This window comes from Alligator sinensis, unplaced genomic scaffold, assembly GCF_000455745.1.
Source record: "Alligator sinensis unplaced genomic scaffold, ASM45574v1 scaffold338_1, whole genome shotgun sequence".
NCBI lineage: Eukaryota > Metazoa > Chordata > Crocodylia > Alligatoridae > Alligator > Alligator sinensis.
The window spans coordinates 253,533-280,775 of NW_005842719.1; the positions used below are offsets into that span (position 1 = coordinate 253,533).

General features: G+C 45.2%; 1 protein-coding gene across 1 annotated transcript in view; it reads right to left on the reverse strand.

Annotated features, from left to right (window-relative positions):
• Positions 1–5,449: 5,449 nt before the first annotated feature.
• The window catches only part of SAMHD1 (SAM and HD domain containing deoxynucleoside triphosphate triphosphohydrolase 1), a 106,338-nt gene continuing 84,544 nt past the window's right edge, over positions 5,450–27,243 (reverse strand). The window contains exons 12-17 of the mRNA XM_025216270.1: positions 27,099–27,214; positions 21,343–21,482; positions 19,010–19,105; positions 16,978–17,082; positions 10,093–10,230; positions 5,450–6,859 (exon numbers count right to left, since the gene is read on the reverse strand). Coding sequence (XP_025072055.1) covers positions 6,728–6,859; positions 10,093–10,230; positions 16,978–17,082; positions 19,010–19,105; positions 21,343–21,482; positions 27,099–27,214 — 727 coding nt within the window. The 3' untranslated portion in view covers positions 5,450–6,727. The remainder of the gene's footprint in view (positions 6,860–10,092; positions 10,231–16,977; positions 17,083–19,009; positions 19,106–21,342; positions 21,483–27,098; positions 27,215–27,243) is intronic.

The window sequence follows — 27,243 nt, forward strand, 5'->3', positions numbered from 1 at the left end:
ATCTATTTCTTCCCCTTGATGTGGGGGTCTGTAGCAGACTCCTACCACCAAATCCCTTTCTCCTTGCCCCCCATGTAGCCTAACCCACAATCCTTCTACTTCCTCATCCTTGGATTCCGTCTTGATGAGGGTTGACGTATATTGCTCATTGACATAGAGCGCAACCCCTCCCCCTTTTTTCCCCACCCTGTCCTTTCTGTACAATCTATAACCCTCAATATGTACTGCCCAGTTGTGGGACGAATCCCACCAGGTTTCCATTAGCCCTACTCAGTCGTGCTTAAAAATATTTTTGTTGCTATTTTGCTGCTATAAGTAAAATTTATCTTTACTGTTATAAGTGAAACTTGCCTTTGCTTCACTCCCAACTCTGCCTCCTCAATCCTGGACTAAACAGCCCAGTGACTGATACAGTTGCAGCACTCAGTCAGCCTGCAACTAAATTGATACACTCACAGTGCCCAGCTGGCCTGTGACAAATGGTGTCACGAACAGGATTGAGGATGGAGAGTTCAGAGGGGAAGAATAGTGCAGAGGGGGCAGAAGGGTGGGCCCCGCTGATTGCTTTAATAGAAGAGGTTACGGGTACTAAGAATCCGGGGTGGGATAAAGAAAGTTTAAGACCCACCTGAAGTCATCCCGCCACAGTTCCCTGTCAGTGGGCTGCATTCACTGCCATGCAGAAAGGCAGACCAAGGAAACGATGCCTGTCCTGGCTGCTGGCAACCTGCCTAAGACTGGGAGCAGAGGAAGCCACTCAGCTCCATCAAAAGATCCAATCCCTAGAGAGTCGAGTAACCCAGCTTGAAAGTGAATTAAGGGAAGAAAAGCATTCTAGTAGCGTGGCCTGTGCAGCAGCCAGAGCAGCGCAAGACCAACTAGAGATACTAAAGCGTCAGGAGAAAAAGATACTAGTCACACAGGCAATCACCTCCCTTGAGCAGAAGGTGCAAGTGGCACGATCGGTCGAACCTTCCCCTGAAAAGGTCCGGCAGTGTCTTTATGGCGGAATTCCAAAAACTGAACTGTGGGATGACCCAGAGAGCAAGGGTCTGTATGGTGAAATTGCAGAAACTAAGCCAGGAAATCATAAGTATGTGAGGCTTGCAGCAAAAGCCCATGAGATCCCACCTCCTTATGCCCCAACCGTCCAAGAGAATTTAGGAGGAGAGTTAGCCCAAACCTTCCCAGTAGTGATGACCCGTGCAGGGCCATATGGGGGAAATCTCTGGATGGAGACATGGTCCTTTACTCACACAGAAATCAAAGAATTGCAAGAACAACATAAAGCTAAACCAGGGGAACCAATAATAGACTTGTTAGTTCGAATGTATGGTTCAATACTGCACACCCCCCAAGGCAATGCAACCCATCCAAGACATCATTAATTGGTGACATCAGTAATTGACAACTGGAGCATGGAACCATCATTCAAACTCATTCTCCATACAACAACCCGGTGTGGGTGCAGGTCCAGCAAAAAGATCCAAGAAGTTGGGCCCCAGTGTGAATTCCTGGGAATCCAATGGCAACAAGGTGGACCCACCATACCGGCTAAAGAGCTGCAGAGCCTGGTAGATACCCCTGCCCCCAACAATGTAAAAGAACCGCAAGCCCAGCTGGGAGCGCTTAACTTCTGGCGCCTGCATGTCCCCGAGTTTAGCGTGTTGGCCCGGCCTCTGTATAATTTGTGCAAGAAAAAGGCACAGTGGGAACGGGGCCCTGAGCACCAACATGCCATGCGGGCCCTCAAGGAGGCGGTAACCACCCACACCTCCCTAGCAGCACGACACCCAGAAGGGTAGCTCTGGCTCCATGTAAACGTATCCAACAGGGGGCCCCACTGGAGCTTATGCCAGAGAGATACACCTAGGGCAGAGGGAAAGCCCCTTGGGTTTTGGAGCCAAGGCTGGAAGGTGGCTGAAGCCTGATATACTCTGCTAAAACAAATGCTGTGTGTGGCAGCTGCAGCTTTAGAAGCCACAGAGGCCCTGAGAGGGGAGTTACCCACTGTCCTAATCCTGGGTACCTATCCTGGGAATGGCATTGTCTGACCGAGACCTCCCACCCGGAGGGAGGGCCCAAGAAACAACAGTACAAAAATGAATCTATTATATTTTAAGTCAGGCTGTGTGGGTAACCCCAAAGGGGCATCCACTACTAGTGGAAAAAAAGTCACAGAAAGCACAGTTAACATATACCCAGACACAACCAGCTCTGATGAGCCATCTCCCATCAAGGAAGCCCCTCCGTTCTCACCCGACATGGAAATATCAGAAGACGTAGAGGTCTGGTTTACCAACAGCTCCAAATGTCTCTGCCTCACCTTTTGAAGTTTTCCTTTTTCCACAGGGGTAGCCACTTGGTGCAACCCTTACATATACGACATGTTAGTGCAGCACACGGGAGCAAAAAAGCTGAAGGGCCTGAAGCAAAGTGGAACAGGCAAGTAGATGAGTTAGCCAAAGACAACACAGAAGCCCTTGTTGCTGAAGCAGAGGCTCAGCCTCCCCCAGAGAAGGCGCCCAGCCCCTCCCTCCAGCAGACCCCTAGAGTGCTAGCCGCAGAATGGCTGCATTGGCAGCATGGGCACCCTGGCCGCGATGGCACTATACTGTCACTTCCTGGGGCATTCACCTAACTAAAAGGGAAACACAGGAATTGGTCAACTCCTGCATCACCTGCCAGGAAGTCAAGGCCCAACTAGCCCCCGCCTTGACTACCCCTTTGTCATTACGCGGTGAGAAAGTAATATGGCAAGTTTGGCAATGCGACTTTATAGGCTCACTTCCCCACACCCCCCAGAAAGTGACAGTATGTTTGTAGCAGTGGAAGCAGGCACCAGAATGATGTTTGCCCGGGCCTTTGCCAAGCACTGGAAAACCTGTTTGCAGCTCTGCGGGAGGTGGGTAAATGGCTAAGTGACAACGGTTCACATTTTCGCAACTATCTTGTCTACGAATGGGCCACAAAACATCACGTGCTGTGGACTTATCACATTCCCTATCACCCGCAATCTAATGGACTGGTAGAACGAGCCAACGGTATCTTAAAGTGCAACCGCTAATGGCCGTTGATTCAGCCCTCAAGGACTGGGACCTGCACCTGGATTGCTCAGTCAACTGGGCCAACAATCGGCCCCGTGCCGGAGGAAGCCCTATGCAACAAGCCTTTAATCAAAGCGGGCCCCGTGAGCTGGCAGTGGAACAGCCAAGGGGTGGCTAGGGGAAACTCCAGGCAGGAGACCAGGTAGTAGTTATGGGGACAAATGGGAAGGGGTGCTAATGGCATGGGACACATATAACTCATGGTGGGTGTCAAGGTCAGATCCATCTAACAGGAGCCAGACTCAATTTTTCCTTGTTCCTGCAGATTGGGTCCATCCACGGGCACAGCCGTAGTGGCCTCGGGGTGCTCGGGAGTCATCATCCTGCTCCAGAGCAACGCCGCCATCCTCATCCAGCAATGAAGGGGTGGAACGCCATCAGGACGGGACTGCTAGTCGTTTGCTGTTGTGACTAATGTGGGGCATTCCCATGCTTCCACACCCCAGATCACACCCACTGCCAAAGCCTCAGACACACTGGGATACTGGGAGCGCCCAGCTGCAATCGAAGAAGTGCAAAACTGGCCTTTCAGTCACCGGCAGTGGATTGTGAACTGGCAAGGGGGAATCGTTAATGTTACTGTGGGACTGAGTGGTTGCTTGGTTTCCTCCCATATGCCAGAATCAGGAAAAATGGGTGTGGGATGGGAGAAGATTGTTGTGGTTTCTTCCAATGGCCCTGGTGCTATTATATTCTGCCTGCAGGTACGCTGCCCACCCCAGGTCCCGATGTGACCACTGCCACAACCCCACCTGCAGCTCGAAATTCTACAACCACCCAGAGCCCAAAGAGGCAACCAAAACCTCTGACCCTACCTCCATGGGAAACAGTGCTCCACTCGCAGTACCCAGCTGGCCTGTGACAGGGGGTGTACCATGAGGGGGAGTGTGTGTGGGGGGGGCCTCTACACCCCGCATCCTCCCTCACACCTGCCCATCTGAGGTCCATGCTCCCACCGCCTCCCTGGGCATGGGCTTTAAACTGCCACTAGCATCTGCCCCATGCTCTACGCTCCTGCCCAGCTGCAGCTGCCCCCCACCGCTTCCCTACCTGGTGCCCAGAGTGAGCAGGACACTGGGTAAGCTGACAGGTTCCCCCCCACCAGCAGCTGTAGCAGTGGCAGCGCTGCCAGGAAGCTGTGTGCTGGCTGGGCTGGGCCCTTCCATGCACAAGGATGGGAGTGAGGCACAATGGGGTATTTTGCAGCAGGTATGTGTATATGTGGTGTCTCGCTCCCACCCTCATTGGCGGAAGGGCTGGGTGAGGTACGGTTAGTTGGTGGGCACCCACAGAATGGATGAAATTGCCTGGCGGGCTGTTTTTTGCCCACTCCTGCTGTAAGTGGTCAGGAGGCAAAGAACATTCAGAATCATAAGGGATCAGGTGGGGGCTAAAATTATGATTGGTCCAGGGCCCAGAAGAGATCCACCATGCAAGTGACTGGGGCACAGGTGGTTATGGTAGCTCAACCATGTGCCAACATTAGGAGTGCAAAGGCAAGATCAGGAGTCTGAGTTAGAAGTTCCAAGCAGGCCAGGGGCACAAACTAGCAAGCTGTGCCAAGACAGCATGTTGCTGTCTGTTCTGGGCTTTAAGTAGGGTGACCATATGTCCAGGTTTGGCCAGGACAGTCCTGAATATCATAGGCCGCGCCTCAGCCAGTTGGTGAAAAATTGAGCAAGTCCTGGATTGGTGCCACTCTAGCCATATATGCCAGGCCTGGCACTTACTAAGCAGTGGCTGGAGGTGGGTGGGGGCAGGAGTGGGTACTGCTTCTGTTGCCTGTGGGCTGGGATCAGCTGCAGAGAGGTCCAGCTTCTGTGCACAGGTAGGGGTGGAGCGTATCTGTGTATCACCACACTGCCCTGCCCTGCCTTCCTCCATTATCAGGTCTCCTAGGAGCCACAGGGTCAGGTCTGGGTAAGTTCAGCACTATCTTGTATGAACACGCTGGATAGGAACCCGCTACCACCCTCTGTGGGTGCATGGTATGTTCACCTGCACAGGGGGTGTGTGTGTGTGTGTGTGTGTGTGTACAAGCACGTGCGAATATGCAATGCACCTCCACCCCTGTTCTGGATTTCCTTACCCCTTTATGGATTTCTGCACAAATAATATGGTCGCCCTAGATATAAGGGCCTGTGTAGCCAGAGCCCTCTTCTTGTAGCCCAGAGGGCTAACTCAGCCTAATTCCTGATTACTTCCAGCTGTGCCTGGAGCTGAAGGAGAGTTAGCCCCATCTTATGAAGACCTGCTACTGCATAAGGGTTTTTTTAATTGGAGATGAGTTAGTGGCTAACATTTGAAAACCAAGTCAAAAACAAAATCTTTAGAGAAGGAAGTGAAGGGTTTTATTTTATTTTAATTAAAAACTAAAAAAGAAACAACACTGGAGAAACCCTCCCAAAAAACACTTTTGTTAGAGGGGCTTTTTGACTTGCACTTGTTAAAACATTTGAGATGCAAGTGAAAAATTAGGAAAAAGAAGAGGGGAAGAAAGCCTTGCCTTTGTATTGAACAGTTAGTTTGGCGAACTCAGCCAGTTCAGCAGAACTTTTGAGACTACCCACAAGCAACAGAGGAAAGAAATCATTTAATATACCAGTGAAAATTGCAAAGTCACTGAACAATGCTGTGGATTGTAGAGTTAATTGAGGGAGATCAGGTAGCAGAAGTACTGCATTAGCAGACTGCTGCATTAGTTAACTGCTGAGAAGGTATTTTGCTGTGTAACCATATCCTCATTTTTAAAATATGTGAGTAATCAAGTTGACAGTATCTCTTCAGCCAAATTTTTCTTGCCAGGAATGTTCAGATAGTAATGAAAGAGCACAGCATTTCTGTAACTGAATACAGAAGTAAAAACCACATTCTGTAAACCAAAAAGCTATTTTAAAAAAACCCATAAAGTGTCTGGGCACTTTGGTAGCATGAGGAGACACAGCTCACATTCATCAGCTTTTACAGTTAGACTGATCTTTGGTTATTTAAAGGTGAAATGCAAAGATTCTAGGAAAAACAAATTTTAGCTCTTACATTTCTGATAAAGCCTCAGTATTACCATAAACAAGGGGATCCAAATTATAGAAAATAGCAATAGGTCTTTCCAACATTTCGTTTATGATACTTGCACTGATAGAAGAAACTGGAAACTTATACTCACAGTTCTCTGTTTTAGCAAAGTGGGAACTGCGTTGAAAAATACAGCTAACACTGCATTTCAACCAGGGTAAAATTTTGCCCTTTTTGTATGCTTATGGAAATTTGTATATTTTATCAAGCCTCTGAAGTTCATTTTTAAAAAGGTACTCTTGCTATACAAGACAAGTACATTCAAAGAACACACTAGAAACAGTTGTGTTAAGTTTTGTTGCAACATATAATCTCTCCATATAAAATTCCCCTCTGAGTACCATAATACACAGAGTTTTAATTAACTACGCTATATAGGAAATTTCAGCTCCTTTTAAAATGCATTATTGTAAATCTGCTCTGAAAAGCTTTTACAGCCTATCCTTATTTCACATAGGCTTTTTATAAAATGTGCCAGCCATCATTTAAAGAGATAAATGGGATAGTGCAAAATCCTTATCAGAAAGGCTTTGAATACATTTAATAAGTCAGTTATTGAAAAGTCTGGTTCTGGGTTTTGAAGCTTTCTTGCATTCAGTTGGACCTTCTAGTTCATCTTCTTCAGTGTTTTTCCAGCTTGCTTTCATTGGAGTTAGCAAAGGGGCAACCACATCACCATCCTATCAAACCAATGAAAGAAAGAAAAGGTTTGCTTTTAAAAGCATTCTCCTGAATTTAGAATAAAAAACCTCAACGTTAGAATATTTAGTAAAATGGATTAGAAGATGAGACCCACACAAACACTGCAATCAATGCTTGATCACTGTACATGAAAATTTTGGATCAGTGTTCCTACAGAAATTAACTGGTTCCTAATTTTGACCATGATCAGTACACATTTAGGAAATAGCTAAGCTTGAAAATATTTTGTATGTTGTTACACAGAGCAAATATATTAAGCACCCTTGTTTTTATCTTGAGCTCACACATTCAGTGCTGAGCAAACAAAGTGCTGATTACTCACAGCCTCTCTCTGGAATGCATCACTGAACTTCAGTACAGATTTAAATGTATGATTCTATTAAAGCATGCTATTGCTGTGCAATTAACTACTATGTGTAGCTGTACAATGAAATCACTATTCTATATATATTATAGAAGCAGTGAAAACTTTTTAACGATCTTGCATGCAAAATATCCTATACAGAATCACAGAATCATAGAAAATTAGAGTTGGAAGGGACCTCAGGAGGTCTAATCCAATCACCTGCTCAAAGCAAGATCATCTCCAACTATATCATCGCAGCCAAGGCTTTGTCTAGCCAGATTCTGAAAACCTCTAAGGATGGAGATTCTAGAACCCCTCTGAGTAGCCTAATTCCAGTGTTTTACTACCCTCCTGATGAGAAAGTTTTGCCTAATATTTAACCTAAACTTCCCTTGCTGCATCTTGAGACCATTGCTCCTTGTTCTCATCTGCCAGCACTGAGAACAATCCAGCTTCATCTTCTGAGAACAGTTTAGCTCCATCATCCACATCTGGGTTTCAAACTCAAACCCAGGTACAGCAATATCACAAAAGAATGAGTCAGAGAAAGTGGATAAAATGCCCACAATTGTAGACACAAACCTGTAGAAATTCTGCCCTACTGATTGCATTTTTGGAAAACAGACTGCAGGGTCCAGTACATTAAAGTGTACAATAAACCAGGAAGCATTATGTACTGGCTGAGTGGATGCTGTACCATATAGAAGTGATAAGTGTTAGCAACCTACTAATTCTCTGTCTTCATTATTATATTAGTGATGTGAGCATTTGGTCTCAGAGCTTCCATCAAGATGTAGCTAGTCTTGTATGTCTTTACCCAAGGTGAATATATTAAGCATCTTCATTTCCAACTTGAATTTCCACATTCAATACAGGATCAACACAACTCAGCAAGGGGGAATTAAAAGCCTCATGGAGCCCCCTCTTTCCAGTTCCTTCGATTTATCGCATGCTCCTGGAGACATGATGCCAAATCATGTCACATGAAAAGAACTACCAGGTACCTCAGGCGTCAAGGGATCATGGCCCGTGGTCTTGCAAATTTGCAAAGGTGTACAAATTTCCTAGCAAATTAGCACTGCTTCCAGAAGTGGCCACGGAACTCCAGAAGTGGCGCAGCTGCTTTTATTGTGAGATTGGTGCCCCCATAACCAGCGGGATTGGCTGCCGGGGACTGCCCCCAGGCCAGTGGGATTAGCTGCCGGGGAAACCCCCTTCCAGTTCCGGACTGGTGTCAGGGAGGCATGTGCTTGACTCAAGAGGCAACAGACACCCATGGCTGGTTCAGTGTGCCTCTGGACCAACTCCCACTGCAAAAGCCAGAACTGCACTGAAGGACAATAATGTGCTCTACCCCATTAGTCTAAAGACTCATGCTCTTCATCAGAAAGCATCTATCAGAGAAACAGAAAATTTAAATAGGCTTAGGATGAGCAAGAGGAAAAAGGGAAAACACAGATAAGAGAAAATGTTTGAATACTTTGAAAAATACAGGCCACAGATCTGCCCATGGATGACTTAGACCTTTTCTAGAGCGAAATTTGCATCAGTTACACTGATTTGAATGAGTGCAAGTTTCTGTGTGAACTATCCTCTATTGAAGTGGGTTTTATTCAGTTAAACTAAGTAGGGATGCATCGATAGAGATTTTGGGGGCCAATACCAATAGCCGATTTTTAGGCAGGCATATTGGCCGATACCAATCTGATTTCCGATACAGCTGCGTCCAGTTGGTAAGTCTGTTGTGGTGAAAGGAGAGGAAGATCGAAGGGGTGTGTGCGTGGGGTGGGGGGCAGATCAACACCTGTGGTGAAGGAGGAGGTAAGGTGGGCATGGGACAGAGCCGCAGCTTGTCCAGGGGGCACAGGAAGGGGGGCAGTGGCTCAGGCCGCTGTGCACCACTCGTCTAGAAGCAGCTCGTCTGCTGATCTGGTGGCTCCCACCGCTCAGCCGGGAGGGGGTGTGTGCCCCCTGATCTGGGTGGGGTGGGGTGGGCTGCAGCTGCGGGCTGGGGCCATGCTGCATTGTGCTTGGAGTGGGTGCCAGCAGCGCTGGGAGGGGGCTATGGGGAGGGGGTGCAGCCCCCCAAATTTCACTGTAGCCCCTTCTAAGTGTTGCTGCCTCCTGCTCTGAGCACAGCACAGCATGGCCCCCAGCCGCAGCCCACCCGCCCTGCCCTGCTCCATGCAGATCCGGGGGCAGACGCACCTCCCCACCTCCCCCATGTCCTCCCAGATGAGCGGCAGGAGCAGTGATGGAAGCCAGCAGACAAGCTGCTCCTAGACCAGCATCACACAGTGCTGGGAGCCACAGCTCTGTCCTGTGCCCACCCCGTTCTGGCTGGGCAGCACCTACCCCAGCCCCACTCCTCCCTCACCATGGGGAGACACTGATTTGCCCCTCCACACTTCCTTTCTCCCCTCTCCACGTTTACCACAAGAGACGTACCAGCTACACATAGCTAGCCAAGCTGCTGGCTGTGCTCCTCACTGCCTGTGCGCCATGCTGCGGCTGTGCACACACACGGGCATGTATCGGTCAAATTATCAGCCACATCAGGTTGATCTCCAATACAGTTAATTTTCTTTATATCAGTGCTGATCCCATATCAGAACGATGTATCAGTGCACCTCTAAAACTAAGCTAATGTAATAAAAGCTGTTTACAAGCTAAAATAAAAGTGTCCACACAGGAGGCTGTGGTGGATTAAATTCAGTTCAGCTATGGTGAAGTTCTATAACACAGATAAGGCTTACCCATAAAATTCCTTAATATTATACTAATTATAAAAATCCAGACTCCCTAGGCCAAGGTGAGAAGCTCCAGGGGTAGGAATGTATGGAGGTAACATTATACAAACTTTACCTGTGGTTTAGTGAAATCTCTGTTTATACACCACTGCACAAAATACTGTATTGCAGCATTGAGACTCTTCTCATCTGTTTTCTTACAGTAAACTCGGATAAGCTGTTCCTCAAAGGTCTCTGGCAGAAACCTAGAAACCTTTTGAATACAGAAAAAAAGAACTTAAATAGCCTTTTGAAATTCATGGAATGGTTTATTTGAGATTCCAAGATTTTCCCATATATATATTTATTACTAAAATGTCCAAGTTCTTTTTAGAGCCTTAATTACATTCTGGTTTTCCCTGTCAAACTTCATTCTTTATATAAATTAATGAGGAATAGATTTTAAGTAGCATTATATGTAACAAACACTTAAGAACATTTACTGGGTCAGACCACAAGTCCATCTTGCCCAGTATCCTAGGTCACAGTGGCAGACAGTGGATGTTGAAAGGGAGAGTGAACTGAGTATGACCAGGGTTCCCCCCCGGCAACCCACTGTTTCTCTCTCATTTGCGGTCTCCAGCATTTAAGGGTGAGAAGGTTCTAATTCAGAGGCTGTATCTTTAACTCCCATGATCAATAGTCATGGGACAGACATGGATGGGCACGTGCCGCACCCCAAGGGTCCCCTCGGGCTCCGCGGCCCCCCCCCGGCACCTCAGAGATTGCCACCCAGACGGAGCCCCTGGCTCTGGGCTCCACGGAGACGGAGCCCCTGGCTCTTGGCTGCGGGGGCTGCCTGTCCCCCATGCTACATGAGGGAGACTACTCATGGATTAAATCTACATGAGACATTTACTGAGGAGCTATCCAATTAGCTCTGCAAAAAAATCTCAATGTCCACATGTGCAGCACTATTAGGCTGCACGAAACTAATTAACTATGCCATAGGTTAGTAACACAAGTACTATCCTCTGGCGGTGTTCTTTAGTGTGAAGCAACACACGTGTACATTATGATGAGGCTGGCTGGGGCATGAGGGTGCTTCAGTGCAGGGGCCACCTTGCCATCTAGCCCCACACTGGAGCACCCTCATGCCCCTCTGCAGCATGTTGAGTTGGGCTGGAGCAGTCCCAGGGTGATAGGTTGACCCCCCAGGCCTCCTGTCAGCTGGGGCTGCTCCAACATAGCTCAATGTGTTGTGGTCCCAGGAGCACGTGTAAACATGATGCCTGGCTACAATAAACTCTGGCATGATTTGCACTGGAGTTTATTGTGTCACATTAATTTCACATGTAGACAAGCCCAGAGTGAAGAAATCCTAAATTTTTTTCATAAAAAAATGAGTAATACTCTCATTTGTCATTTTTACTGCACTTGTGTATTTTTAAAAACAATTTATTACAATGAAAGAAACTTAGTACCAAATGTGCACTTGGCACTGCTTCTAGACAAACATAACAAACATCCAATGAATTTCTTTAACGTGATGTTTTGATGCCACTATATGGCTGCAAGTATTCTTAATGGCCTGGACACTGATCTAATAGACTTTTTAAGTCTTAAATAAATAAAACCACAATGAAACCAACAGAATATAGCTTAACACTTGCTAATAAGTTTATACCTTAATAATAGCCTTCTCATTAACATCACCATTTCCTCATCATCCATACCTTGCCTTCCTTCAATACTTTCCATTGTAGTAACTGATTCATTTTTATTCTTATACTCATAATAAAACATTTTAAAACTGAAACAGGATTGGAAATGGTGGAATCAACTAAATTGTAACAGCCAACATTTTCAATACTTGGGATCATGCTTAGTGAAGCATTTCATATGACAAATCATTTTTGTCATGTGCCAAAACTGTCTCTAAAATAGGCATATGACTGTGACTTAGGACTTCTTTAAATGGAGGCCATCTTCTAACTGAACCATGGGCTAAGATTAAAAAAAACAAAACAGGAAAATTAGGTTCCTAAGATATGCCCTTATAGATCCTGAAGCCAGATTCATAACTACATGGAAAATACAGCATCAGTAAATCTATCCTTATTATAAACTACATTATCTGACAACGGTTTTAATGATTCTCCCTTTCCTGTCTGACTGTCACACAAATGATGCTCTCTCACTTTCTATCTTAATCGCATTCCATTTAATGCTTAAGGCAGATTTTAGCTCTGCAGTGTCATCTTAGATTTTTAGCTCCATACTATTCAAAAACCTGAAACATGTCCCAATATCTAACACTGTGATTGTGTTGAACCTCTGGAGGGAGTTTACTCCACAGTCTGGACACCTTAATTTTGAAGAATTTTTTTCCTAGTGTTAAGCCTGAAATGGTCTTTTGGGAGTTTGTGGCCATTACTCCCGATTTTCCCCAAGGGTGCCTTGGTGAACAGTTGTTTGCTGAGCCCTTGATGTATTCCTCTGCAATCACCTGCCCTGGAAATCTTCAAGAGGAGACTGGACAGTCACCTTGTTGGGGTCACCTGACCCCAACTGTCTTTCCTGCGTAGTGCAGGGGGGCTGGGCCTGATGATCTTGTGAGGTCCCTTCCAGCCCCTTACAATCTATGAATCCTTATTAGTAGTTCCTTGCAAAGTATTGTACTTTGTCAAGAAGAATTATATATTATTTTCATTATTTCATGCAGTCCACTCAAATTGTGCATTTTATAAACTATCTAATTATTTTGGCCGAGAAAGACAGTGAGCCATTGGTACCAGAGCCTTGTCAGATTTTGCCTGAATGCATAAGAATGAGGTCTATGAAGAGGATGATTATTGACACCATCCTTTATTGTCTCTACTGTAGAAACTGATTTCTTCCTGAGTCAACCATTAAAGAGAGTATTTTGATAGTGATATCTCACCTAGTAGAGCTGCAACTGATCTCAGTTTTGCAGCACTATCTTGAACAAGCATGACTTTCCCTGAAATGGGTATATGTCACTGTGATATGGGCTTTTTTTTTAAGCTAGACCAAATCTCAATGGAAACTCAAAAGCCAAAATTAAGGAAAAAAATTAAAAAATAGGACTATAAAGATAGGTTCCTAAATCTATATTTGAGCATTGGAGTGAATTGGATTTTAAAAGGCCTGAACAATCAACACGACCACGGCTGTTTGTAGCATACTTTAAAAAAACCAAACACAGGTTCCTGTTTTTGAAAACACAAGGCTAGCTTTTTAGTTCAAAGCTCATGTTGTTATAAATGAACACAGTACATTTTTTTAGGCAAAATCAGGCATATGTACATAAAAAATAGGAGCAATCTCTACCTCTTGGTCAAAGATAACAACATTATACTGAAATACAGCAGTTACTTAGTCCCATATAAACATGTAAAAGAGACCGGGAAAATATTTCAGGTTGGTATCAAAATTTAAAGTATATAATAATTGCTTAAAGTTATGGAATTCAGTCCCAGAATCTCAAATTTCTCTCACCATAAAATAAGAATACCCTAACAAACCAAATTAATCCTACTCTATGAGCAACAAAAGTTGTTGAACCGTGAAGTCAACTCCATTACACTCAAAAACCCTGAGAAAAAATAATAGCTTCAGGGTCTGATTTGAAATTTAACAAATATGGGCTTCCTTGGTTTATAATTGCACACAGATACAGAGGAAACTCTACAGACAATTCTACTTCTTTCTTGTTGGTTTATTGTTGATAGTTTTCCAAAAACATCAGCTCAGTGTATGACAAAAAAAAACAAACAAAACAATAAAATGTTGGGCATCATTAAGAAGGGGGAATTGAAAACAAAATCAAGCCACTATACAAATCCATGGTGCATCCATGTCTTGAATACTGTGGGAGGTGCACTGGTTTAGAGACGCCAGATGAAACATCTCCAAGCATTCTGTTCAACAGCTATTAGCAGAGTTTTCATTCATACATTTGTCTAGTCCTATTTTGAACCTTATTATACAATCTGCCTTTACCACCTTCTGTGGCAATGAATTTCACAAATTAACTATGTGCTGCATAAAAAGGTATCTTCTCCTGTTAGTTTTACACCTATCTCCTACTAATGTTGGCAGGTGCCCCTACTTCTAATATTCTAGGATTTGGTGAATAACAGTTCCCTGTTCACTTCGTCCACACTTTTAATGATTTTATAGTCCTTTGTCATATCCCTTCTCAACCTTCTCATTACCAAGCTGAAGAGTCTTAGCCTTTGTAGTCTTTCCTGGTATGGCAACTGCTCCATACTCCTAATTGTTCTAGGTGACCTTCTCTGTGTCCTTTCTAATTGTACTACATCCTTTTTGAGATGCAGAGACCAAAATTGCATACAGTATTCAAGATGTGGGTACATCACGGATTTATATAGTGACATGACAATGTTTTCAGTTTTGTTTTTCATTCCCTTCTTAATAATGCCTAACATTTATTGGCATTTTTGGTTGCCACTGCACACTGAGCTGATGTTTTTAGGAAACTATGTATAGTGACTACAAGGTCTCTTTCTTAGGTCTGACAGCTAATTCAGAACCATTTACTGTGTATATATCACTGAGGTTATTTTCCCTCATTTACATTACCCTACACTTGCTGACATTGAAGTTCATCTGCTATTCTTTTTTTGCCCACTCACTTTGATTGGTGAGATCTTTCTGCAGCTCCTCTGTATCAGATTAGGATTTCACAACCCAGAATAATTTGGTATCACCTGCAAATGGCACACTTGTATATACTTTCCACTCAGACTATACAAATCCCCCCAACTAACAGTTCATAGTTCAAACTTTCAGCAGGGATGCCACAAGAAATCAGTCAGAAAAGAGCTCTTTTATTTTTGAAGCCACCAGCATAGGTTCATCAGACTTAATGCTCTACTAACAAAAGCTGAAGCTGCTCAGAGTCAGAGGGGCAATTTTTCTTGGAAGACAGGCGGACCTCAATCATTAAAAAAGCAAGAATTCTTTTAACTCCTACTCACCTTTAATCTTACTCTACTTCTGCTCCAACTGAACAAAGTTCCCAGATTACCTATCATTTGAAACAGAAGGCTGTATGAAGGAAAAGAATAAAATCCCAAATCAATTTGTAAGGAGAGTTGAGAGGGGCACAATGAAATTAGCCAAACTGGAATTTGATTTGGACAGGATGTGCTTATGAAAATTACTGGAGAATCCCCAATAAACACAAGTTATCAGCACCTGAGCTCTGGGTCTTATCCCAAATACAGGAGGGCCCACAGAGCAGAACTTCCTTTACACAGACAGAAGGATGCTGTAAGTGGGTCGGTGCGCCAGCTGCTGTGCAAGCAGGCATTGCTGCCTTAAGAACCGTTACTAAATTGTGAACCGGTCTGTGAGCAGGCTTGGGTGATAACTAGTTTTGATCCCTTGGGAGTGTCTCCTCTGTTCACAGAACATGCAGCAATTATACTTGATCCAAACAAACAAACAAACAAAAAAAAGAGTAAAGGAAAAGCGACCAAAACGCTGGCTTGCATCCACAGATGCTTCTCAAGCAAATCCCGGGACGTCATTCTCCCCTTGTACTCGGCCTTGGTGAGGCCGCAGCTGGAGTACTGCGTCCAGTTTTGGGCTCCACAATTCAAAAAGGATGTGGAGAAGCTTGAGAGAGTCCAGAGAAGAGCCACACGCATGATCAGAGGTCAGGGAAGCAGACCCTACGATGACAGGCTGAGAGCCCTGGGGCTCTTTAGCCTGGAAAAGCGCAGGCTCAGGGGTCTGATGGCCACCTATAAGTTTATCAGGGGTGACCACCAGTATCTGGGGGAATGTTTGTTCACCAGAGCGCCCCTAGGGATGACGACTAGGTTGAATGGTCATAAATTACTACAAGACCGTTTCAGGCTGGACATAAGGAAGAATTTCTTTACAGTCCGAGCCCCCAAGGTCTGGAACAGCCTGCCACCAGCCTTCATTGAACACCTTCAAGAGCAAACAGGATGCTTATCTTGCTGGGATCCTATGACCCCAGCTGACTTCCTGCCCTTTGGGCAGGGGGCTGGACTCGATGATCTTCCGAGGTCCATTCCAGCCCTAACGCCTATGAAATCTATGAAATAGCTACTGCTGCCTCTTTCTTCCAAGAACCTGTCCAATCCCTTTTTAAATCTAGCTAACGTGTCCGCTTCCACATCTGGTAGCAGTGACTTGCACACTTTAATTACACACTGTGTGATAAAGAATTTCCTTTGGTTAATTTTAAACCTACCTCCTAGTTTCATTTTGTGATCCCTAGTTCCTGTATTGTATGAGATAGTAAATAATAAATCCCTATTTACTTTCTCTTTGCCATTTATTATTTTGTAAACCCTTACCATGTCTCCCCCCAAGCATCGTTTCTAAACTGAACAGCTTCTTCAGTATCTCCTCATATGGAAGCCCCTCCATACCTCTAATCATCTTTGTTGCCCTTCTCTAGTTCTTCTACATCCTTTCTGAGATGCGGGGACCAGAACTGGGACCAGTCTTCAAGGTGTGGACGCACCATTCATTTATAAGTGACCATGATGACAATTTAAGCTTTGTTTACAATTCCCTTCTTAATAATCCGTAACATTTTGTTTGCCTTTTTGACAGCTGCTGAGCACCGAGCTGATGTTTTTAGTGAGCTGCCCATAATGACTCCCAGATCTCTTTCCTCTCTGGTATGAGCTAATGTACAGCTCATCATAGTGTAGGTATCGTTTGAGTTATTTTTGTCCAGGTGCATCACTTTATACTCTTTTTAATTAAATTACATCTGCTATTTAGTTGCCCATTTGCTCAATCATGCTACATCTTTCTGTAGTCTGCCTTGCTCTTTACCACTTTGAATTGTGTCATCTGCAAATTTGGTCACCTCACTACTCACCCCCCCCTTTTCCACATCATTTATAAACAGAGAAACTCCAGATTATGGGAAAATTAATACCAACACTGCATGATCCATAAAAGTGTTCAGACTGATAAGTACCTGCTCTTTAGTAATCTTGATTGCCTGGCTAGGATCAGACTTGCAATAGAAGCGAACATTATCAATAGGGTTCTGTTCTTTCATCCCATAATCCATATTGATAACCTTGGGAGACAGAAAATTAGATGGAATCCATCCTAGCATATTTGTCTTCAAATTTTTTTGATTTTACACATACGCACAAAATATGGAATCCCTGAAAGCAACAATAACCATTAGCTATTAATAACTAGCGATAATTTAATATTTGTATTTCTAACGATTTCTTCCAAGACTGCCACTGAGAAATAAGCCATGCCCAGAGCTGCCCTAGGCATTATGTTTTCAGCATATGACAGAGGAACAGTAGGTTCAAGTTGTAAGGTGCGTTTCTCCTTAATGGTTTTATGACTGCTGTAAAGATAGTGTATGCATTCCCACAGCTGAGTTTGCGAACAAGCCACAATGCATACCAGTGGGAACATGCTACTCACTAACTACTTAGGTTTTTCCTCTCCTTCCCCTCACCACCCTCTGATCTCATAAAATAACGACTTAGCAATTTGAAGAGCGAAAGCTGGCAGAAATTAAGGCATTTGCATTCAGCAAGCAAGCAAATACTTATGACATTCAACAGGGGGAAATGCTTAACTTCTTTTCACTTGGTTACATGTGAGGTAGGGTAAGATTAGCAGTGCTTTACTCGGTATGGCCCCAATGCCTCATGATCAATCTTCCATGCTTTCCAGCCTAATCCACTACACCATATCTAGCCATGGAGTGATCTGCACTGTGGATCAGTGACCTACCATGAAGGGCTATGTGATCCAACCCACAGATCTCCCTACAGGTTCAGAAATTTGGCAGCAGGGGAGTGGTAACACTGCCACTGCTCCCCTACTGCCAAATTTCAAGACCCATAGGGAGCCCCATGGATCAGATGACATGGCTCTGCAGACTGGAGGTTGAGCACTGCTGGGTTGGAGTTTAAAAGAAGAAAAAATTAAATACACTCTTAAAAAAAAAAACTTTGGAGTTCATTGCTACATGTCCCTCAAGTGGGACTGGACAGCATTTTCCCTTTTTTTTCAGCAGCATTTACTTTAAAAAGTTTTGTGCTAAATATTTTCAGAGTTAAGTCAGTCATTGCCTTTTATGATCCCCTCCTCCCTCCCTATCTGTGGATGGAGACTACCTTGTACAAAGCATCGTGTTGTAAGAAAACAAGACTGACTGTTCAGATCCATGCAAACCAACTCGTGGGGGAAAACAGAAGGTATGAACTCACTTTGACCAACTATTAATTAAAGCTATTTCTGAGTTTTGGAATGTGGTTTGTATGAAAACCATAGAAATTTGAGTTCTACAGTTCACAGAACAAAAAGTATACTGTAGTGGTTTCTGAATTGTTGTCTATGATTCTTGCTCTCAATCTTCAGAAAACGGTTGGGGCATCTGGGGTTAGAGCCACCACTGCCTGCTTCCATACTTATTTACTACAAACAGTCTAGTTGCCTCCACTAACAAATAATACAACACAAAAGAACAAAAGAGGAAACAGGGACTGTTCTAGGGAGTGGAGCCAACAGTGAACAGTTAAAATTAAAACACTTTCCCACTTTACTTTTCTATTGCCACAGCAATGTTATATGAAAACCAACTGTAATTACTGGGAGGAGGTGTCCAAAGGACTAACTTTTAAGATATGATTCACACGATAAGAAAAGTCTAGGAGTCCCTAAGCTATAGGTTTCAGGAGTAGTTTACAGGAGTAAACTACTGTTATGTACCAGATACCTACTACACCCCAACACAGTGCTGAGAGCAAACTGAATTTTACCTTATCTTTCACAGTGCCCTTGAATTGCACAGTTAATTACAGTGTGAACGGGACATGCCAGTTGCTTATTTAGAATATAAAGTCTACACACACACACACACACACACACACACACACAAAGTTTGCATTTAAATTTGAGTATAGTAGCCTCTTTCTGATTACAGAAGTGATACAGTATAGTTGATATGTGTTTCTCTAAAAGGAGATATTTACATCAACTATGAAGTCTTCAGCCTTCAACTCCATATCGTGAGGTATGTTTTCTGGCTTGGCAGCAGCAACATCAGCTGGCAACGTGTCATACTCCTCCTGAGAAAGAGTAAAGTCAAAGGCTAGGGACAGACATTTAAAAAGCCTGACCCTGAATTGATTCAGTCTTTGCAGGTTAGTCTAACCTGGCTAGGCTAAACCAGTTTGTAACCATAAAGACACCTGCTCTGGACTGAAAAAATTCAGGCACCTGCCTGCAGTGGCTCAGGCTAGAAGCTGGGGGGCACTACAGTAGCCCTCCCATCTCTTCCCTAGTGCTGAGCTGTGGGGGGCAAGGCCAGGTCCTGGCAGGACTAGGGAGGGGTCCCCCCCTCCTCAGCAGCCCCACAGGGAATGTTTATCACCCCTAACTCAGTTTTTCTCAACCAATTAAGAAAACAAAGCCTTTCTCCATTAGTTCAAACTCTTCTTAAACAGCTTTTCCAAGGAAGGACATTACCAGCCACCTATTAGCTCCAAAAAACCTGTCTTCCTTTGTTGTCTCCCACAGCATGTGTAGTAGTCAGCATGTGGTCTGCTACCTAATGCTGAGAGGTGTCTGTGTAAAGCAGAGGGGCTGGGGAATATAATCCCTGCTTAGCAGGGAGAAGTCAGGCAGATGCCTACAGTCTCTGCCAGAGCTCCAGCGAGGGAGCAGAGAGGAGGGGCCAGCTCTGCTGTGGAGCAGATTGCCCCGCCAGCCCAGAAAGCATTCCAGGATGCTGGGGGAGTCTGATTTATCTTAAACCAGCAAGGGGTCTGGGGCAGACATTGCATAAACCTGTTTGACCCAAATCAGTTAAGTCTGATACTACATTCAACCAGGTTTATCTCAAACAGGTTTCAGTCATTGTCAAACTGGTTTATGTGTACTGAACATCTGTTCTCTTACAGGTTTAAACCAGTTTCTGATCACTTAAACCAGTTTGTGTGTAATGTCTGTCCCTTGCCAAAAAGGTTTTTGTCACGTACTACCAGTTCCAGAACTGTGCAACAGAACCCAGTTGAGAAGACTGAGAATACAGACATACAGGCAAACTAGTGAAAACTCCAGTTATTTTTTAAAGAGTCAGCATATTTTTTCCTCCAAATTAGTTGCCATTCACAAAATGTAAAATCCCTAATTGTAGAAATTTGTTGCAGAAACGTTTGTATTTCATGAATCTACTTTAATTGTAGATGGAACTCCAGTATTTGCTATGACCGCATCATCTGATGATGAGGTACAACATGTACTACTTCAAAGCAGATGGAATAACACTTGCATGAAATGCCATAAATTTGAGGTGTCTGCATTTCTGTTAACTCTGTGAATTTGGCTAGAGTTTCCCCGTTATGAGAGAAATAATTTTATATGGTCTTGAATAGCCATAAAGTGTTTAGTGCATAGGACACTATCAGCCCTCACGTTTCCAAGAAAAAAAAAAAATCCAGGATTTTAGTGGAAACTGTGCTGAACCTCTGCTTTTAAACACATTTAATCATGACATGATTAACAGAATGATTTTCTTATAAACAAAGATTATACTTGAATATGTTTGAAAAATATTTTTATAACAAAGTTGTAACATTAAAAAATCTCAAGCTTTTTAACAAATATAAGGAAAATTTAAAAAAAACAGACCAAGCTTATTTTACCTTAATTTTGGATTTTGAAATAGCTGAATTGTGTTTGCTGAATTTTTTTCCAGATAAATTCAGTTGGTAACAGATATTTTAACCCAAGTTAAGTTCTGACAGACTTATATTAACTCACAGCATTTTACAACAGCACATGCCAAGCAACCTTCAACTATAAGCACTAATCTCAGTTTCAGCTATATAGTATCTTTGGTGTGTAACATTCCAGTTGAGATTTTAGGTTGTGCAAATTCCAGAATTTCAGTAATTATTTCTAATTATCAATAGTAAAACATTTTGAGTCAAGTTTAGGGGGAAAAAATATTCCAATGATGAATTGGGCACATGTATCAGATTTTTGTTACTATCTAAACAGATAGACCATTTCCTTGGATTCATCAGATGTTCTCACTTAATTTTTGAACTAGAGTGACACACTGATATTTTTACAGAAAACATGTTACTTCAAACAGATTTCCATAATTAAATCAGTAAGTCACCTTTCTTTAACACTTCCCCCTCCCCGCCTACTTTTCGGATATCCCTCTTTCCCATTCACTTGCTGGTTCTGTTGTCAATGTGCCCTTGACACAAGCAACTTACAATCAACAGATCAGTAAAAGATTTGTACATTCAAGCAGCAGCAGAATTTAAAGCTGGCCATCAACAGAGATTACCTTTTCAATTTCCTTTCCTTTTTTAGGCTTAGTTTCTCCTACATACTTGTATAGTTGACGTTGCTCTATTTTATACAAAATTTCTCGTGCCTCAGCCAGTTCTGGACAACTGGAGTGCAAAATCTCCAGAAAGATGTTATCTGTCAAAGTTAAACACATTTTGTTTATATAGTCAGTAAGTCAAGTTCCAATTGTTACAGCAAAGACAAACTCTGGATCTATGCTTGTACTATGCAAGCTGAATTTATGCAAAAACTTAACTCAGGAGAAAAAAATCCATGTCATTTTCAAAGAGTGACCCAATACACTAACAAAAACATTTTAAAATTTCTTATACACAATGTTCAAAATAAAAATTAAAAGATATGCTGACCTCCCATACCTGAGGATAAGATTAACAGTTTTGCAACTGACACCTCGTTCACTAGTTACAGCCTTTTCTAATTCTACTATATATTGAATGAATGAAAGTTCCATATCCCAACAACAGTGCATTAGTACAAGATTCTATCCCCTGTTTTCTTCATTTAAGGCAGGAGTGTCAAACATAGGGCTCATGGAACCATTTGATCTGGCCCCAGGGTCACTAGACTGACCCCATGTGCTGGCCCCAGCTCTACATGCAGCATGCTATGCAAGGGCTGGATCATGGGCAACTGGTGCCACCTTAGTCGGGGGGGGGCACATGCCCCCACAGCGACCAGCGAGTGACTGTGGGGGAGCAGTCCCCCTTTGGCCAATCTCACTGACTGGGGTGGCAGGGGTCCCCCACAGTCCCTCTACATGTTGCCACTGGGCTGAATGCTGCACCACACATGCTGCAGGCAGCACAGGAGGTCAGTCTGGAGAATCACATGCAGTCTGTGCCTCAAGGTCCCTGTGCCATGTGCAGTACTGGGTCTACCCCATGTACTGCAGGGAGCGCATGCTCTGTGCTGGCCCTGGGGGCTGCATACACATTGAGCCCCAGGGCTGGCACATGGTATATATGGGGCAGGGGATGGACAGGCTATGTGCACTACACATTGCACAGAGGGCCAGCAAAGGACATACACTCCATGCAGTGTCATTCAGTTGGGTGCTGCATGGAGTGTGTGCCCCATGTTGCATGCAGTGCATGTAGGAAGTCCATCCCTATGCCGCAGATGCTAGCCTCAGGGATTTCTCTGCACATGGTTCCCAAGCCAGCAGGGGCCACGCAGTGCCCACGGTGTGCAGGATGGACTTACCACTGCACACAGCACAGGGTGTCGAGTGTGGGCTGAATAGGATGCCTCTGTGGTGCCTGCAGCGCCAGGTCCATCCCATGTGCCGCAGGCTGCGCAAACACCATAGGCTAGGGCGTGCAGTGCATGGGCTGAACCTGCCACAACAGCCACTCTCCACAGGGTGTAAGTCCAAGGCCCAAGGCCACTCATTCAGCCCACAAGGTCAGGTGAGTTTGACATCCCTTATATAAGGCATGAAGAGACCTGCATGTAATAGAGAAATACCTGCATATAAGACAAGTACTTTATATCTCCAACAATGGATGCTAGAAAATAAAATTCCCCCCTCTCTCTCAGACAGCAGCAGGTCTCTTAAGAAGGGTTCCAGAATATAATAGCACAAGATAAAAATTGTTACTGGAAGTGTTTTCAAAGCAGCATGGGAAGAAAATGGGCAGCTATCATACAGTAATCATGGTTTAAGATGTGTTGGCCAAATATGCTGAACCACTGATATACTCAAGTTTGACCAGTAGCTTGTCTGTCAGGGGCTGTGCCTAAACTCTGATGGTCCTCCTTCCTGATTTCAAAAAGAGTTGGAGACCTATTCCTCCTTTACTTCCTCCACCAATACTCCATAATGGCAAGGAATTTGAGTAGGTCATGGAACAAATAAAGAATACCTTTAATTAGTTACTTTAAGACAGAGGTGTCAAACTTACCTGGCCCCATGCGCTGGTTGAGGATCGCTGGACTGGTCTGCAGGCCAGATCAGAAATGACCCCTTGTGCTGCATGCAACATCTCTGGTGCCAGGTCCAGCCCATATGCTGCATGCAGTATGCACTGGCTCTGCTTCAGGGTTTGTGCTGCACGTAGCGTGCAGATTCGACCCAGTGCTGCATGCAGTACAGGGGTAGGGATAGGGCATGCACTGTATGTGGTGCCCATGACAGACCATTCCTGTGTGCTGGTTCCAGGGCTAGGCTATCTGTGCCCACTGAAGCCAGCCCACAGGACCTGTCTGGCAGGGCACACATGTATCCCACACTCCAGATCCACGTGCTGCATGCAATACCAAGTACAGCCCACACACTGCATGCAGCACAAACCCAGTGCCAGCACTGGCATGCAGTGTATGGGGTCAAGCCAAGACCCATGGACCAGATCGTATGGCTTCAAGGGCCAGATCTGCCTCCTGGGCCTTATGTTTGATACCTTTGGTCTAAGGCAAGTATCTTCTTTGACTTCTTGCTTTTGTTACACCTGTGGCAATTCACAATGACCTAGTTTGAGAGGTGGACTGGAGGAGTTGATTTAAACAATCAAAACACTGCTCTACCAAAATAAGCTTTAAACCCTCATGCTTTTACAGTGGAGAAATAGCAGATCCCAGGTATCCTGGGGTGGTTTGCTGCCTCCCAGCATTTAGCTCTTGCCTGCCAACCCTCCCAACATCCCAGTGGCCTAATTTGTCTCTTTCCTGCTATGCCTTTGATGGTAATGATTATTAAGGAGTAGGCCCTCAGTTCAGTCCTTAGGTGTCTCTCCATCTATGTTGACGTCACAGGGCCATGCCTGTTCAGGCCCATCCAATCATCAGTTTCACAGGCTACTCAACCCTAACTGGCTCCTCAGACTCCAGTGGTTCCCAAGGCTTGTGCCCCCAATCAGCACTTCACTAGCCCTCTGGCCCAAAGCAGCACTTCACAGGGCTCTCAGCTCACAAACAGTTCTCCTTTTTCATTCATACTCTCTAGTAAGTAGGCTAGGGTCTCCCATTACAGTACATGCACACATTTTAAGCAGCTGTTCTACAGATTTTCACTACTAGAACATTTTCTGAATAACTGCAGAAGCTGCTTGATAGGGCTGTTCAAAGCTTCAGGTGCTGATTCGATTTGGAGAAGATTCAGCCCGATTCGGTGGCTGAATCGCCGAATCAAATCAGAAGACCAATAAAAAGGTCTGAATTGATTTGGAAAAGATTCGGAGAGCTTCGGAGATTCGGGCAGTCCCTGCTCACTGCTGCAGGGAGCTGGACCTGGACTCTGTGCTGGTAAATAGGGGGCGGGGGGGCACCATGGGGGGAAGCCCCGCCAGGCGCCATCCCCTGCCTGCTCCCTCAGTCTCCCTGAGCACCCCCTGACCTCTCTCCCAGCACCCACCCCCCCCTTGGCTGCCCCACCTGGCCCCAGCTCCTGGTTCTTAAAAAAAAAGAAAAGAAAAAAAAGCCCCCACACATCAGCTGCTGCAGCGGCCATCAGGGCTTCTGAAGCTCATGGCAGAGCCCCGCAAGCAGTGTGGGGCAGCAGGGATGATGGAGGCTGAAGCTCAGCTACCTGATGGGAGGTATCTTCTAAGGGGTCTGAGAGAGAGTTGGGGGCCAGTGACTGATGGTTATGTGATAAGGTGGAGGCTGGAATACTGTGCCCAGGAGTGAGCAGACCTAGAAGAACATCAGAGCCCAGATGGGTAGAAAAAGACCAGAGCAGGTAGGCCTGCAGTGGTCCTGGCACATGACCTGAAACTATCCCCTGCTGGGGTTGGATGGTGTGGTGGGGCTGCCTGTAGTGGGGCAATCTCCAGGAAATGCCACACCTGTGCCTCCCTAGTGAAAGGTGAGTATGGGGCACTTGAAAGCCTCAGCCCCCACTGCCTTTTGGGTGACTCTGTGGAGGGGAAAGACTAGGGGAGCATACCCTGACAGAAAAGCACCAGGCTTGGGTGGCAGCAGGGGGGCCAGGACGACCTGAGGCCCAACGCCGGAGCAAGCGAGGCCTAGTGGGAGGCCTGAATAAGTACAAGGCCTAGCGTGAGGCCAGGTTAGAGGTCCAGGCACACTGACAGACACCTGAGGCTTGAGTGGGCCATAGGCCAAATTTGAGATGCCCAAGGCCAAAGTGGGCCAGGGGCCGGAATCAGCCCAGTGTGTGGGGCAGTAGACCTGATGCCTCATCATACAGTAGGGTCTGAATTGGGTGGCCTGAAGCTCTGTGAGGGGCCAGGACCAAGAATGCACGAGATGAAGCCTGGAGGGCTGTATAAAGTAGGGAGAGGCCTGGGTGGTCAGGAAGGGCTATACAGAGCAGGACAGTGTGACTGAGGCACAAGAAAGGGACAGAGTGAGTGCCATCTGAAAGTCCTGGGACACGCTACAGGGATGGTTTGGAGCCGTGTATTATGCCCTTGGCATCAGGGCATTAAATGGGCAGCCTCCCACGTAGAAACAACTATTTAGTTACAACAAAGGCGTGGCGGATGAGTCAGGTGGGCAGACTGCCCTAGACAGGTGGACAGGCTGATGTCATGACCAGCCTTAAGACAGCCCCCTGTCACAAACTGAAACAGGGCTCTCTTGCTCCTGCTTGGGCTCCGGTAGCCCAGTCTCTCTCTCCATCTGGCTCTGCTGGACCTTCCAGGCCTCAGCCCCTCTCCCTAGGCTTTAGCCCTAGATACCCACCAGGTCCTGGACCCTGGTAGAGCTCTATATGGGCCTTAGCCCCTCACAATACAGAGCGTCTCCAAGGCATTCCCCCTGTGATCCCTTCTAACTCTGGTCACCTTGTTCAAGCATTGGTCCCTTGGCCTGAGCCTTGCCTGTGCCACCTTCCAGGGGCTTCTGCCCCTCCAGGCCCTTGCTCTTGCCTGTCCCAGTCAGGCCTCCCTTCAGGGCACCTGCCCTTCTAAGCTCTCCTCCAGGACTGCACATGCCAGGTTCCAAGCCCACAGCTCAAGAGAATAGCATGCATCCCTGGCCTCTGTCACTCTCTTTCTTCCTATGTTCGGTCCCTGGCCCTGCCTCACTGTGCTTACACATAGGCCTTGGCCCTCTTAGCATTAGCCTACCCCATTCCCCTTGTTGCTTTGCTGGGCTTGAAACTCAGAGTGCCCCAGTCACCCTGCTGTGTCCCCTCCAATCCTCCCCTACAGCCACAATCTGGTCATCCCATGTAACACAAACCCCAAACAACAAAAGAAATAAAACATATAATTTATCTCCCCATATGATGCACCTGCAGAGCTCCTTCTATTGTGATGATATGGATATAGCCACTTTGAGCCTTGCACCTCAGGTTCAGGCTTATAGGGCATTTATATACATACCTTTGTGTGCCCCGATGTACTTGATTAATGGAGTCTGCTCCGCACGTGAGCTGACGCACATTGCGCTGTGTTGCATGCAGTTGTATAAGTGGCAAAATGCACGTCAGCATGCAGAAAATGGTGGTGGTGCACTTTTGAACTAAAAAATCTTTGTTATATACCAGCAACAGAATGAAAATGAATACACCTTGAAGAATGGCTAAGTACAACCAGACCAGGAAGCAGAAATTCCATGTCTAACAAATTGTCATAGCCCAGAGATATGGTGATCAAATCATGCATTGCTTATTAATTACATTATAGAAGCATTAAGAGCATGAAGCCAAGGATAAGGACCATGCTGTGCTACATGCTGCGCAAGCACAACAAAAAGAGGATCGTCCCTGTCCACATAAGTAGGTTATCTTAGCTAGTTAAACAAGTCATCACTGAAAGCTCATACCTGTTAGTTTAGAGTAGGCTTCCATATCTTCCATTGCAGTAGAAATCTTGTAGTATTTTCTGTCCGAACCCTCTATTTTAATGTGGGGATCTGCTTTCAGGAAAGCATCTGTAATCCTATTAAGAGACGTCAGATATGCAATTAG